The sequence below is a fragment of the Panthera onca genome, chromosome A3 (assembly GCF_046562875.1).
Source record: "Panthera onca isolate mPanOnc1 chromosome A3, mPanOnc1 haplotype 2, whole genome shotgun sequence".
Lineage (NCBI taxonomy): Eukaryota > Metazoa > Chordata > Mammalia > Carnivora > Felidae > Panthera > Panthera onca.
Genome location: NC_138341.1, coordinates 110,381,886 through 110,396,843, shown reverse-complemented (window position 1 = coordinate 110,396,843; position 14,958 = coordinate 110,381,886). Strand labels below are relative to the sequence as shown.

The window sequence follows — 14,958 nt, the reverse complement described above, 5'->3', positions numbered from 1 at the left end:
CATAACGTAAGTCGTCCTGCAGAGAGAGCAGACACACACAGCTTAGGGAAACAAGCATAAACACTGAAGGCAGCCACTTACAATCTCTTTTGTTCCACAGATAATCCATCTTCCTGGATCACTTTTAAAGACAGCCCTGAGTTAGCCTGCTGTTGCCAGGGGGAGAAGACCTAAACAAAACAGAATTTGAGCAAAGAACACTTTAAACCCAACAACAGGATATGGAATCCACATGGGGATTTGATGGTTGTTGAAAATCTAGACTGTCAGGACAGAGAAAAACCATCATAACAAACAAGTTTGTTTCAAAAATAGACGCCTGAAGCAATTTTGTTCTGTATTTTTCAAAACTAGAATTTCTTTCTGGGTTCCTTTCCCAGGGATTCTGTTCCTTCAGAAGCCAGGAAGCACGGAGGAAGGTGTCAGGTAACACTGTTCTGGCAGCACAGGCATGTTCTTCCCTGGTGATGGGGCCAGACAGAAGGAGCAGTTCAAGCAAGTCCTGTTTAGGGGCACAGAGATAGCTGAGAAGAATCTGAAGTGCTATCTCTATGTCCCTGGATTGAAAGGACAAGCACAAGGAGGTAGGAAAGATGAGCAGGCAGTAAGAGTAGGACATAGACTAGCCTGCGATGCCACTCTGCAACCAGGCCAACCCTTCTCTCTTCCATGTTCTGTCAATCTGTCCTGAGAGAGGGACACTGTCCCCTTATAAGCTGCTGCAATCAGACCTTTCCGAGCATTTCCACCAGTCATGAGGCTGGCCATGTGTTTAACTTTGGCTACAGCATGGTCTCTAAGTGGGTTGTGTAATTCTTGGTAAGCTCTCTCACTCATGCAACCTGTACTGAGTGCCTATAACATGCAGACTGTCAGGTGGGACCATTCACAAGGGCAGGGCTTGTGAACCTTTGGCAGAGACTGGGGAGGGCTAGAGAGCTCTTATCCAATAGGTATGGCCCAACAATTCAATAAAGTAGCTAAAAGAAAAATGACTCTAATTAGGATTTAAAGGGACAAAGATTTGTCTTAGCAGCTAAAAAGCTTTTTGTTTGGTTCTTTTAGGTTCTCATCTCCCAAAGGCAAAAGCACTATTCCAGGACCCACAGGGATTAGAAGCAGCCACTTCCACCATCCCAGCTCTGCCTCTCATCACCTCACTGTTAGCCCTGTGATGTGGCCTTATCATGTAAACTCCTAAGGAAAAGAAAAGTATTTGTTTTGCTGACTAATGATTGCTGTTACCTCTGAGTAAAATGCTTGGTATATCTTTGATCTGGGGAAAAGGGCAATCATCAGAAAATTGCTTGATCCATGGAAATGAACTGGGAGATGAGGAAGCAGAGAACTTTTGAACTCTATCAGAAGGGCAGCAACAACACTGGTGGAATCCTAAAGAGAAAAAAAAGGGAGCATCAGTGAGAAAAGCCATTTGCATGACACTAGTCCTCATGATTACTGTCAGAACACATATAATGAATTTCACTGCAATTATTTTCACATTATGTGATATACTAGGGTTCAATTATGGATGGCTGGAATTATGGAATTATGGTATTGGCTTTCCAATACCCAGTTATGGGAGATACAGGAAGTACAAGGGTCTTTTCTCCTAAACTGAAAACGTCACCTCAAAACTCTTTCTATGGTATTAATCCCTTATCAGATTTACAATCTTTTTTTTTTTTTTTTTTTAACGTTTTATTTATTTTTGAGACAGAGAGAGACAGAGCATGAACAGGGGAGGGGCAGAGAGAGAGGGAGACACAGAATCGGAAGCAGGCTCCAGGCTCTGAGCCATCAGCCCAGAGCCTGATGTGGGGCTTGAACTCACGGACCGCGAGATCATGACCTGAGCCGAAGTCGGACGCTTAACCGACTGAGCCACCCAGGCGCCCCTACAATCTTTTTAAAAACAATCTCTATACTTAATGTGGGGCTCAAACTTACGACCCCAATATCAAGAGTTGCATGCTCTACCAACTGAGCCAGCCAGGCACCCCATGATTTGTAAATATTTTCTCTCATTTTGTGGGTTGTTTTCACTTTCTTGCACTTGTACTTTGATGCACAGAAGTTTTCAATTTTGATGAAGTCCAATTTATATATTTTTTCATTTGTTGTCTGGGCTTTTGGTGTCATATTCAAGAAATCACTGCTTACTCTAAGGTCAGTCATGAGGATTTTGCTCCTGTGTTTTATACTCAGAGTTTAGTAGTTTGGGCTCTTCATTTAGGTCTGTGCTCCATTTTGGTTGATTTTTGTATACGGCATAAAGTAAGGATCTAACTTCATTCTTTTGCATGTGGATATCTAATTTTCCCAGCACCATTTGTTGAAAAGACTGCCCCTCCCCACTGAATGGTCTTGGCACCCTTGTCAAAACTCATTTGACCATATATGCAAAAGTTTATTTCTGGGCTATTTTATTCTATTGGTCTGACCTTATGCTAATACCATACGGTTGTTTGATTACTGTAGCTTTGTAGTAAGTACTGAACTCAGGAAGTGTGAGTCCTTCAACTTTGCTCTTTTCAAGATTATTTTGGTTGTTTGGGCATACCTTGAGGCTCCATATGAATTTCAGGGTGGGTTTTTCTATTTCTGCAAAAAATGCCATTGAATTTTGATAGGGACTGCACTGACTCTGTAGATCACTTTAGGTAGAATTGTGGTCTTAATAATGTTAAGTCTTCCCATGAACATGGGATGTCTTTCCATTTATTTAGAACTTCTTTAATTTCAGCAATGCATTGTAGTTTTCAGCATATAAGTCTCCACCTCTTTGGGTAAATTTATTCTTAAGTATTTTATTTCATTCTTTTTGGTGTTATTGTAAATGGAATTGTTTTTTTACTAACTTTTTCAGACTGGTCATTACCAGGGTATACAAATACAACTGATATTTTGGTGTCAATTTTGTATCCTGCAACTTTGATGAATTCATTTATTAATTCTAACAGGTTTTCTGTGTGAATCTTTAGTGTTTTCTACATATAAGATCATTCCATCTGTGAAGAGAGATAATTTTACTTCTTCCTTTCCAATTTAAATGCCTTGTAATTCTTTTTCTTGCCTAACCACTCTAGCTAGAACTTCCAATACTATATTGAATAGAAGTGGCAAAAATGAGCATTCTTGTCTTGGTCCTGATCTTAGGGAAAAGCTTCTTTAAAAAATTATTTTCATTATAAAAATAACATGTTCACTAATTAAAATTTTGAAAAAATATAAAAATAGAAAGAGAAATTAAAAAAAAAAATCAATCCAAAGTTCCATAGTCTAAACCCAACCACATCTAACATCTTACTAATTTTCCTTCTAGTCTTTTTTCCTATTCATTTACTGACTTGCCTTTTTCAGGCAGTGCAAAATTGTATTTATCTTTCTAATTCCATACCTTGCTTTTATTTTACTTTACTTTACTTTACTTTATTTTATTTTATTTTATTTTATTTTATTTTATTTTTTGAAGATTTTATCTTTAAGGTTACCTGGGTAGCTCAGTCGGTTAAGAGTCTGACTCTTGATTTCAGCTCAGGTTATGATCTCATAGTTCATGAGTTTGAGCCCCAAGTCAGGCTCCATGCTGACAGCCTCTCCTGTGCATGTGCACTCTCTCTCAAAATAAATAAACTTTAAAAAAAAAAAAAAAAAAAAAAAAAGGAGAGAAAGAGAGAGAGAGAGAGAGAGAAGTAATCTTTACACCCAACATGGGGCTCAATTTACAATCCAGAGATCAAGAGGCACATATTGGACTGACTGAGCCAGCCAGGCACCCCCCAGGACCCTGCTTTTAAAACTTCATTTACCATCAGCACCTGCCAAGTTGCTACAAACTATCTGTGAATATTTTCAAAGATTGCATCCCACTATCCTCTAAAGCCACCCCTATGGCTGGACATTCATATTACTTACTGCATTTCTCCTTGCCAATAGAACCTTTTATTTATTCTTTGCCAATTTACTGTTTTTACATGGTAGTGTGAGGCTGTTTCTGATGTACTTCCATGTATCTGCTAACTAACTTCATGTTAATAAAGACAGAATTATTAATAGAAAATAATTTGTTCTAATCACCAAAAACATTTTATCCAGTTTACTTTTTTACTTTTTAGTAAATTCTCTTCTTGAGACTTTCTAGAGTTTCAAATTATAAATTAGTCTGATAAATTTTATGTTATATCCAAATAATGAAATACCATTCGGCAATAAAGCAATAAGAAGGAACAGACTATTGATACAAACATGGGTGAATCTAAAAATCATTATGCTGAATGAAAAATGCCAGACTCAAAAGGGTACAGAATGTATGATGTCCATTTATGTAACATTTTATTTTATTTTATTTTATTTTATTTTATTTTATTTTATTTTATTTTATTTGCTTACTTTGAGAGGGAAAGTGAGTGTGTGTGCACACATGCAGGGGAGGGGCAAAGAGAGAGGGAGACAGAGAATTCCAAGCAGGCTCCACACTCGGTGCAGAGCCCAATGTAAGGCTTGATCCCACAACTGTGAGATCATGACCTGAGCCGATACGAAGAGTCAGATGCTTAACTGATTAAGCCATCCAGGAGCCCATATTAGAACTGCAAACTGATCTACGGTGACAGAAAGCTAATTGGTAGTTGCCTGAAGCCAGAAGTAGAGGGAAAGATGAACTGCAAAAGAGCATTAAAAAAGTTTAGGGGTGATGGAAGTCATCTGTATCTTGACTGTGATAGTGGTTTCACAAGTATATACATTTATCAAAACTTTAAATGGATATAGTTAACTGTATTTAAAGTATACTTCAATAAATTAAATTATTGGCAATCCTGCCCCATGGTGGAAGAACAGGGACAGGGAGTTATTTGGTTGTCACCTCAGAAGTGTGAGTATCCTTCTGAACATCAAAGCCATGGACTGGTAAAACACCTACCCCATCATAGAATAAAATGGAATTCATGTGATCCTTGGAAAGGACTATACTTCCGTGATGACGGTGAGAAAACAGAAGACCACTAGAGAAGAAATGCACTTTCCCTGGAAGGAAAAAAGAGCTGGTCAGAGCTGGAGGGTTGGATCTTGGGGGCTAGATCCCAATGTCCTTACAGGTACCAGGGCAAACCACAGTGGTAACTAGAGACTAGTATCTGTAATGCTTAAGTTACACAATTTTTCTTAAATGTTTTTATTTATTTATTTAATTTTTGAGAGAGTGAGAGCACGAGCCAGGGAGGGGCAGAGAGAGATGGAGGACAGAGGACCTGAAATGGGCTCCGTGCTGATAGCAGAGAGCCCAATTCAGGGCTCAAACTCACGAACTGTAAGATCATGACCTGAGCTGAAGTTGGACGCTTAACGGACTGAGCCACCCAGCACCCCAAGTTACATGATTTTTATGCTGAGCCCCGTGCTCTGGGGAAGCTGATGTACACTCCTAGAGCTTCAGAGAGAAATGAGGCATCACAGTCTTTGTACACAAATTAGAAAAAACACGTAAGTTATCAGCTGATGGGGAGAGGCAAAATTCACATTCACTTGTGGGTGTCTTCTACGGGAACACACTGAAAAAGACTTTGGGGTATGTTTGTTCTATCGCTGAGTTTATAAACTCTGCTTCCTCCTATTTTGGCAGAAGGTGGCTTGGCTCTAAAGAGACCACATCCCTTACTTAAGGCCCAACAAGAGCAGTAGAGTCTCAGCTGAAGGACAGTAAAGGGAGCCTAAGGGTCCCTGTGGCCAGCAAAGGAATATTTGAGTTAGGCAATAAGGGGATTCTATATACACCAGAGACCTGTTGTTCTATATTCACAAAAGATGGGTGGGATGTAGACACTAGATGTGGTTTCTTCAGTTCCGAGGATTCAGGTCTGAGGAGAACTGTTGTTTTCTGGGTGGTCAAGGTCATACAGAATCGCTCACTATGGGCCCTAGGGGGCAGACCAAGAAAGGATGGAGAGCTAAGATGACAAGTGTTAAGGCTGGGTTTGGAAACTGAGATGAAGCACCCAGAGCACCCATAAGACCACAGAGGGCAGAAGACAAAGAAGAGGGACTGATTCCTTGAGCTGTAGCTCTAGGAATGCAGCCCCAAAGCTTGAGATTGTAATGACAAGAAGAACAAAGGCAAAAGTGAGGAATTTTGGAGACTTCAAGTTTTCCTGAGGAGGTGCAGTTTCAGGAGGCAGAAGGCCTGAGTAAGTGTGCTGCAGTGTGCATGTTAATGGGGCATGAAAAGAAATAGGGCAGGTAGAGGCAGCTTTTAGGTACAAGAGGAAGGTTTGGAGGCTGAATACCAACAGACAAACTAGATGGTTAGAGGGAAATAGTGCTAACCTTAGCATCTGGGGCAGCAGCAGCTGCCCAGTTTAAAGCATCCAGGTTCAAGGCCTATAAACCTCACAACCTCTAACAAGTAGAGCCTGACCTCTTTTGCACATAGGCTTGCCCTATAGGCTTCTTGAATAGAAGCCACCCACCACCCAGCTTCATCCTGTATCAGTGCCAAGGTTCTTCACGGCTGCTCCCAGACCATTCCCTTCCATGATGGCACAATATTTTCATTCCCTCAGACACAGAAGCCCTTTCTTCCCTTCAATGCTCACAATGACTACCCTCCTAATCATGCCACAATGTTTCAAACAACCAAGACTTCCATCCCTTCTTAGAGATCCAGGGGATGACCCACACCCCATTCTGGACTCACTACTCCTCAATCCCAATGCCACAGCAGTAAAACAGAACCCAGAACATCTTAACCTCTGAAATCTTCAGCTCCAGAACCTACTCTTGGAGTGCAACATCCTATCATCCTTTTTGCTATCTCACTTCCCAAATCTTATTCTCTGATGTCACTGAGCCTTTGAAACCTCAGGCCCCCAGTATTCCCCTACTGCTCAGAAGTTTCTGACTTTCCTCTCACCCACATCTAGGGCAGATCTTCCAGGACAGGGCATACTTTAACTTCTGTTTTCTTAGGGAAGGGGATGGGAACAGATTCTGCTCAGTATTTACTAATTACACTAACTGCACCAAGCACGTCATATACATTATAGTTTTCCATCTTCCCAACAAATTTAACAAGTAATCTTCTTCTTACAGGACTGATGGGGAGACACAAGCTTAGAGAAGTTTCTCCCCAAAGTGACAGAACTATGTGCAGTGCAGCCAAGGCACTGTGGCACCTGGGCCCCTCTGGTTCTTACCCGGCTTCTCCCCACTTGGCTCTCTCCAAATGGCTCCCTACGGCTGATCTGACGATGTGCTCTCTCTGCTTCTTAGCCTCAAGAGGCCCACAGCGCTGCCGCAGTCCTTCCTCTGCTCTCTCAGCTCCTCTAGTAGCTCCCCCAAGTCCCAGCCGAGATTTTCAGCACTCTCCTCATGTCGTGACCTCACTGATTCTAGCCACAAGATAACTCTACCTACTGTTTACAGAGAAAAGAGAGGTCAACAGGTATTAGGTTAAGAACTGCTCCCCTACTACTGCTTAGTATCGGTACCCTTCCAGGTTCTGGGCTCACCCTCCACCTGTGTAGCTCCAACAAGACGCTTCTCAGAAGCAAGAACAGTGCCACTCAAAGGCCTCCTAGACAAATCTCAACATCCTTCCAAAGCTTCCAGAAAAGAGCACAGATGTGAGAGGTCATCTCCAGTATTTCCTTTCTCTCTAGACTCAAGCTTGAAATAAAACGGAAAAGACGAAGACAGAAATTCATAAGGCAGTGTTGGAAAAGCACTCATTTTGGGGCCTGGCCCAGGGCAAGAACACAGTAAACAGAAACTGATTTTAGTACTGGCGCAAAGAGACTGCCCTGTGTCACAGCGACCCCTCGGCCTGGCTCTGGGAGCAGTAACTTTCATTATCCTCAGAGCACACATGAAATGTGACTCACTGGGTGGCCCAGTGCCTGTTACCTGGTCTCTGGATCCTAATCCACATGAAGTAAAGACACTTCCAGTATCTGCTCTGGACTCATGACTGTCAGACTTCAGTCTGAAGGGAAATGCCTTTGTAGGGGTTTCTCAGTGACCATGGGAGCCAACTCCTGATGAGATCTCCTTGGCTCCTTGTCTCATCCCCAGTGCCTTTACTGAATGGCTTCTCTCATTCCTTCTCCATTCTGTGAGTCTAAAAACCCAAAGTAAGAGCAAGTTCCCTTTCACTACCCAAGAAGCAGCAGGGGACTGAGGCCTGGCTCTGTCTTTGATTGACCTCTGTATCACCAGGACCCAACAGAAGGATGAGCCCTCAGGCAAACAAGACACCAAGTGCCAATGAAGAATTTGGCTTTTCCTCCTTTAGAAAACTGGCTGTACAAAGAAAACTCCTCCAGTGGTCCAGCCTGTGTGAAGAGGGAACATCTATCACTGCTGAGGAACTATGATACAATGGCTGGATAATTTTCATTCTGTGTGAGAGTGTGTGAAATGTACACGTATGGTTTAAAGAAAATCAATAACAACAAAATCTCAACGCCCGTACACTCACCACTCAGACTAAGAAATCCAGCATTGCTAGTACCTTTGAGGCCTTCCAAATGTCCTTTCTCAATGGCTCTCTCTCTTCTACCCAGAGGGAACCAACACCCCGAATTCCATATAATTTTACTGTATTTCAGTGTATCTATAAACTATTATTTGGTCTCATCTGTTTTGCTTTCATATAAATAGAATTTTACGTTTATTTTTTTATTAAAAATTTTTTAAATGTTTATTTTTAAGAGAGAGAGAGAGCAAGTGAGTGTGGGGGAGGGGCAGAGAGAGGGAGACAGAAGATATGAAGCAGGCTCCACACTGACAGCAGAGAGCCTGATGTGGGGCTCGAACTCATGAACCGTGAGATCTTGACCTGAGCCAAAGTCGAACGCTTAACCAACTGAGCCACCCAGGTGCCCCTTTATAAATAGAATTTTAATAAATGGTCCTTCTGTGATTTGCTTACTACTCTCAACATCTGTTCCTGAGTCATCTATGCTGTAGGTAATATGCAGCTATATAATCCATTCACGTTAAGTGCTGCAGAGGACATTCTCTCTATGGCATCCCTGGCTAGCTTCATGTGGACACAAGGGAACACACAAGAGGGTTCAGAATGAAGTCAGCAGATTAGCAGTTGCCCACTGCCTAGGTCTTCCCAGCATAGGAGGGTGGGACTCAGCTTGGGAACCAGAGTTCTCAGGATGTGTCCACTGCCCCATGTGCCGATGGGACTGGCGTCCCTGTGCCTCAATGCTGAACAATCTCTGCCCAGTAGAAAAAAACACCCCGCGTTCTTTAAAGCCCTACAGGGACAATGAAGGAGCTGCCTGAGAGCCAACCATTCACTGAAGCCTGTAGGAAATAGTAAATACGTACAGTCAACTGATATTCAACAAAGGTACACAGACAGATCGAGGAAAAAGGAGTCTTTTCAATAAATGGTACTGGAAAAACTGGATATTCCTATGTAAAACAATGAACATCAACCCATACCTTGAATAAGACTTTCTGCCCATTCCCACCACCCACAGCAGAAAGCCTCATATTTCACAGGGATGTCTGGCAGAGTACTCAGAAGGCCTCTGCCTCAGCAGTGGGGTAAAATTAGCCCTAAATTAAATGCTGTTCTGCCACCTGGCTAACAAAGTTTAAAAGCAAGGCCAGATAAGACTAGAAGAAAGTATATTAAAAAAATTATTATAGGGGCTGGGTGGCTTGGCTGGTTAAGCTTCTGACTTTGGATCAGGTCATGATCTCACAGTCTGTGAATTTAAGCCCTACACCGGGCTCTCTGTTGACAGCTCAGAGCCTGAAGCCTGCTTCAGATTCTGTGTCTCCTTGTCTCTCCGCCCCTCCGCTGCTCATGCTCTGTCTCTCTCTCTCTGTCTCTCTCTCTCAAAAAATAAACATTAAAAAAATTAATATAACGGTATCCTATATGTTGAAGAAGCTAGAAGACTGAACCATGTTAACTTGAGATATGAAAAGATGTAAAAAATATCTCAAACTTCTAGAGATGAAAAATACAATGTCTGAGAAGAAAAACACACTAAATGAGATTAATGACATTAGATAGTTGTCAAAGTTTAGCTAAGCTACTCCAGGATATTGCTGCCTACGTATACATTTTGTTTGGCCAAGAGGCCTGGGGGAAAAGGGGCTTAAAATCAGGCAAGCCCTATGCAGCAGCCCGTAGAGTCACAAGAGGATGTAAGTTCCTGACATGACTTCCCCAACAGCTCTTGTTATTAAGTCTCCCCTGGGGGCGCCTGGGTGGCTCAGTCACTGGGCATCCGACTTCAGCTCAGGTCACGATCTCACGCTCCGTGAGTTCCAGCCCCGCGTCGGGCTCTGGGCTGATGGCTCAGAGCCTGGAGCCTGCTTCCGATTCTGCGTCTCCCTCTCTCTCTGCCCCTCCCCCGTTCATGCTCTGTCTCTCTCTGTCTGAAAAATAAATAAAACGTTTAAAAAAAAAAAAGTCTTCCCTGCCTTCTAGGGCTATCCCCTTGTGCTTACCAAAACCCTGCTTTCTTGGTTTGAATTAACCAATCTGGACTTAGCCTGGGAACCCCAAAGCACTCTACCCTAATAAAGGCATGTGTCCCAGGTCTTGCCTCTCCGTCTGCACTCTGCTTTGTCCTTCCTATGTGCCCTTGGAGGCATAAGGTATGCCATTGCGTGTACTTCCTTCAAGATTTGTGAGTAATAAACTTCTCTATTTCGATTTCTTTCATGGTCTTTTGTTGAACTTGGCTCACCCTTCGGTACTCCGTGCTTCACTTAACAAATGTTAATTTAATAAACATAACAGTGCAGGAAAGGTTAGTAAATTAGAATACATACAAATAGAAACTATGCATAATGAAACACAAAGAGAAAAAAGACTGAAAATAATTGTACAGAGCAATAGGGGCCTGTGGGGCAACTCCAGGCAGCAAAGATATGCAACTTGACCCCGAGAATAGGAGGTGCCAAAAAAAAAAAAAAAAAAGCCAAAAAACCCCTCCCAATTTGAGGAAAACTAAATCCATCCAATCAAGACACAAAATGATTTCCAAGCACAAGGGAGATGGAAAAAAAAAACCACATGAAATCACATAAAAATAAAATTGCTTAAAATCTGTGACAAAAAGAAAGACTTTCTAAAGCCGCTGGAGTGAAAAATAGATAACTTCTATAAAAGGAACAAAGATAAGAGGTGGATTTCTGGTCAGGAATGATGCAAGTGAGAAGACAGTGAAGTGGAGCAGCACCTTTCCAGAAAGAAGGAAACTGTTAGGGTACCTGGCTGACTCAGTCAGTAGAGCATGCGACTCGATCTGGGGGCTCGTGAGTTCAAGTCCCATGTTGGGCAGAGAAACAGAGAGGGAAAGAAACCAGACTAATTGCTAAGACAACTTTTTAAGGACTCTATTAATGGACCAAAGTTGTATAACAAAACTGAGAAGCATCTATTTGAGAAATTCTACTGAAGTTTGGTGAGAACAGGAGAAATCTGTGGTGTTTCAGCCAGGGGCTATTCACACTGATGTGGAGAATAAAGGCAAAAGAAAAAAAGTAAACTTCTTTATAACTTACAACCCAGTGACAGGTACTAGAGACAGGCAGAGTAACCCTCCCCAAGGAGCTTAGCTGCCTCGATGTTAATACTTTGCTAAAGGCAAAAGGCAACCTTAGCTTGACATTAGCCAGACCTCTATGATCCTGTAAAAAATCCCTTTGGAAACTTCCTTTATGTCTACCTTCCTCCAAGATATATGTTTAACAATCATCCTCCAAACATATGGCCCACTGATATATACCTAAAGGGTTTCATGACTAAGGTTTTACTAGACAGTAGTAAATGACCTTATCCTAACAACAGCTAGCCCCTCAAGGTCCTGGAATTCTTGCTTCCAAATTCCTTAAAGACTTACTTTTATCCCTACCTCCCTCCCAACTCGAAAGTATATAATCAGCCACTCCTCACAACCCCAAGGCAGCTCTTTCTGCCGCAGGTCCTGTCCCTGTGCTTTAATAAAACCACCTTTTTGCACTGAAGATGTCTCAAGAATTCTTTCTTGACCACTGACTTCCAAACCCCAACATTCCACATCAACATGACCTCCCCCCCTAGTTCCGTGGTGCAGAGAAATCTTATGAGGCAAACCATAGAAAATTCTACAGCTAGGTAAGTTAAAAAACAATAGCAATCAAAGTGGCAAACATTCAAGAAATGCCAACATACCAACCAGCCAGAATGTAACAGGAAAGTCAGGGGCCTGAGACAACATATATCAATGATTATACGGCAAGGAAGCTGTGTTTTAAGGCATCTTCCTGGTGCCATGTGCACCAGGATACAGGTATAAGAAGGCTCATGACAGGACTGTCTGCAATAGCAAAAAACCATAACCTCAAAAACCATCAACAAAGAATAAACAGCACATTTTCATATAAAAGAATCCTATAGAGCCATGAAAGTAAATGAACTATATGGCTACCCATAATAATCTGGGGGGTCTCAGGAATAGAATAGTGAGAGAAAAAAAAAAAAAAGTAAGTCCCAGAAGAATACACAGTGTGTGATTATATATGTTACACTCAAAAACAAGACTTTGTTTAGGGATATAGGCATATGTGGTAAAACCCTAAGCAGGCTCCTGAGGATTAGGAGCTGGGCACCCTGAGGGTGGGGAAGAGAAGGACACATGAAGGACATAAATGAACAGGAAGCTGCTATGATGCAGAAGTCACTAACTGGGGAAGGAAAAAGGTTCCAAAGCTGGAAGCATTTCAAAGTAAAGAAAGTACTATTCTTGTCTATATGTAGTTCGAAATGCCAACCCTGGACTGAGAATCAGAAGACCTGGTCCAGATTTTAGAAAAACACTGTGAGGGGCGCCTGGGTGGCTCGGGGTTAAGCGTCTAACTCTTGGGTTCAGCTCAGCTCTGTGCTGACAGCACAGAGAATGCTTGTGATTCTCTCTCCCTCTCTCTGACCCTCCCCTGCTCGATCTCTCTCTCAAAATAAATAAAATAAAAACTTTTAAAAAAAGGAAAGAAAAGAAACAAAAAAAGACCTAGTCCACCCTCCAGAGCTACCTGAACTTGCAGTTGTAACCTCAGTCAAGTTTTCACTTATGGGATTCAGGACAAGAAGCTCAATTAAGACAATGCATGCTGAAGAGCTTTTTAAATTTATTTTTATTTATTTATGGTTTTATTTATATTCAAGTTAGTTAGCATATGGTGCAACAATGATTTCAGGAGTAGATTCCTTGATGCCCCTTACCCGTTTAGACCATCCCCCCTCCCACATGAAGAGCTTTTTAAATGCCTTTGGGGAATGGGAACAGATAAATTTCAAGCTCATCATAGTCTCAAGGAGAGAGAGACTCACCAAGACCCTAATGACACCGAAGCTTCAGAACCCCTCACCTGCCCAAGCCCCCTTCCAAGGCCCGAGAAGAGCCCTACATGTTTTGTGTTCTCTTTCCTTAAGAGAGCCCTAAGTGGTACAAACTCGAAGCCCCGCTTGACCTGAGCTCCAAAGTGGCAAAAAGCTTAACAGATAGATAGAGGAGATTCCTGTTTAAATTCTCTGCTCCTATTTAATTTTTCTGCCTCAGAAAATCACCTAATTCAAACTACATTTCCCTCTGAAACTAAGAGTGCACTCTCAAAAGAGTGTGACTAATAGGGCTCCAGAAATCCCTGGCTGTGCCCTTTATGTGGAAACCTCAGGACACACTGAATCTTGCAGGAAAACTCAATACAATTTAAAATTATTTTTCTAACGAGGCCCTTTGCTAAGAAGGTGCAAACTAATTTTGGCAAACATCCTTGATAAATATTATAACTGGCTCAACTATGACAGAGCACAACCACCTCTGTGTTGCCTCTACAACTTGCTTCTGAAACACTATGCAATCTTGCCCCAAGGCTAGTGGCACTGTGACGCACCCGCTGCCCTCAACAAGGGTTCCTAACACCGGTCTTCTGCACCAAGATCTAGATAGGCAGAAGTGCAACCAGGGGCTGTAGTACAGGCATGACAGCAAATGCTATTACTCACTACCCCCAGCATTTTGTGGAACACCAAAACTCCTTGTGCTTTGTCTCCTCCATGAACGGAGAAGCAGAAGCTGAGCCAGTAATCTGAGAAGAGAGAGAGGAATTTGCCACTGGACAAAATATTTTCAAGGAGAAAAAATTATCCAGAAAGGGGATTTGCATAGTAGAGGTTGAGAAATTTGTGGAGTAAGTCACAACTCTTCCTCTACAAAATGACTGTATCAACCAGAGAAAGAATAGGACTAAGAAAATGTTATTTTGGGGAAACCAAAAAGGAGCATGGAATGAATCCCCAAGAAATCCATGCAAAACCAACAAGGTTCTTGAGAATCTTGGGTCAGCAGAAAATACTGCCAGCTTGGACTGAAAGGGACAGAGAGAGTGTAAATCAAAAGAGATTACTGGATTCTCAAAATTCTACTGGCAAGAAGCAGGCTGATAAAACTCAGCTACAAAGTGCCACCTTTATGAAAAAGGAAGGATGACCAAGGTGTAGCCACAAGCCCAGAGGGGAACACTAAGGGTTTAGTTGAAACCAAGAGCCCAGGTGGCAGAGATCAGAGCTATGGAGGACTATTCTCAGGCCTTGAAACCTAATCCAGACTCTGGAGTTTGCCCAGCTGCATTTCAAAGCTACCTTGGGCTGATGACTCCTTTTTATTTTCTATTTTTCCCATTTTTGAAGCTGAATGTCTGTAACTGTTATCCTATACCAGTGCCACCTTGGGTGTTGGGAAGGCAGAGGCAGATAACTGGTCTGTTTAGTTCAACAGGGCCACAGCTGGAGAGGACTTGTGTTCAGTTGTACTTACTGGATTACATGCCAGAGCTTATCTACACCTGATTTACATGATCTTGATGAGGAGATTTTGGATTTGTGAGCTGGTGAGATTTAGGACTTTGAACTATTACCATAATGAAATGAGGCCCTTGGGA

The 14,958-nt window shown here is 42.1% G+C and overlaps 1 protein-coding gene across 2 annotated transcripts in view; it reads right to left on the bottom strand.

Moving 5' to 3' along the window:
• DNAAF9 (dynein axonemal assembly factor 9) overlaps positions 1-14,958 on the bottom strand; it is a 130,946-nt gene that overhangs the window by 44,646 nt on the left and 71,342 nt on the right. For both annotated transcript variants that reach the window (XM_081795316.1, XM_081795315.1), the window contains exons 21-23: positions 4,925-5,028; positions 1,246-1,392; positions 82-170 (exon numbers count right to left, since the gene is read on the bottom strand). In XM_081795316.1, coding sequence (XP_081651442.1) covers positions 82-170; positions 1,246-1,392; positions 4,925-5,028 — 340 coding nt within the window. The remainder of the gene's footprint in view (positions 1-81; positions 171-1,245; positions 1,393-4,924; positions 5,029-14,958) is intronic.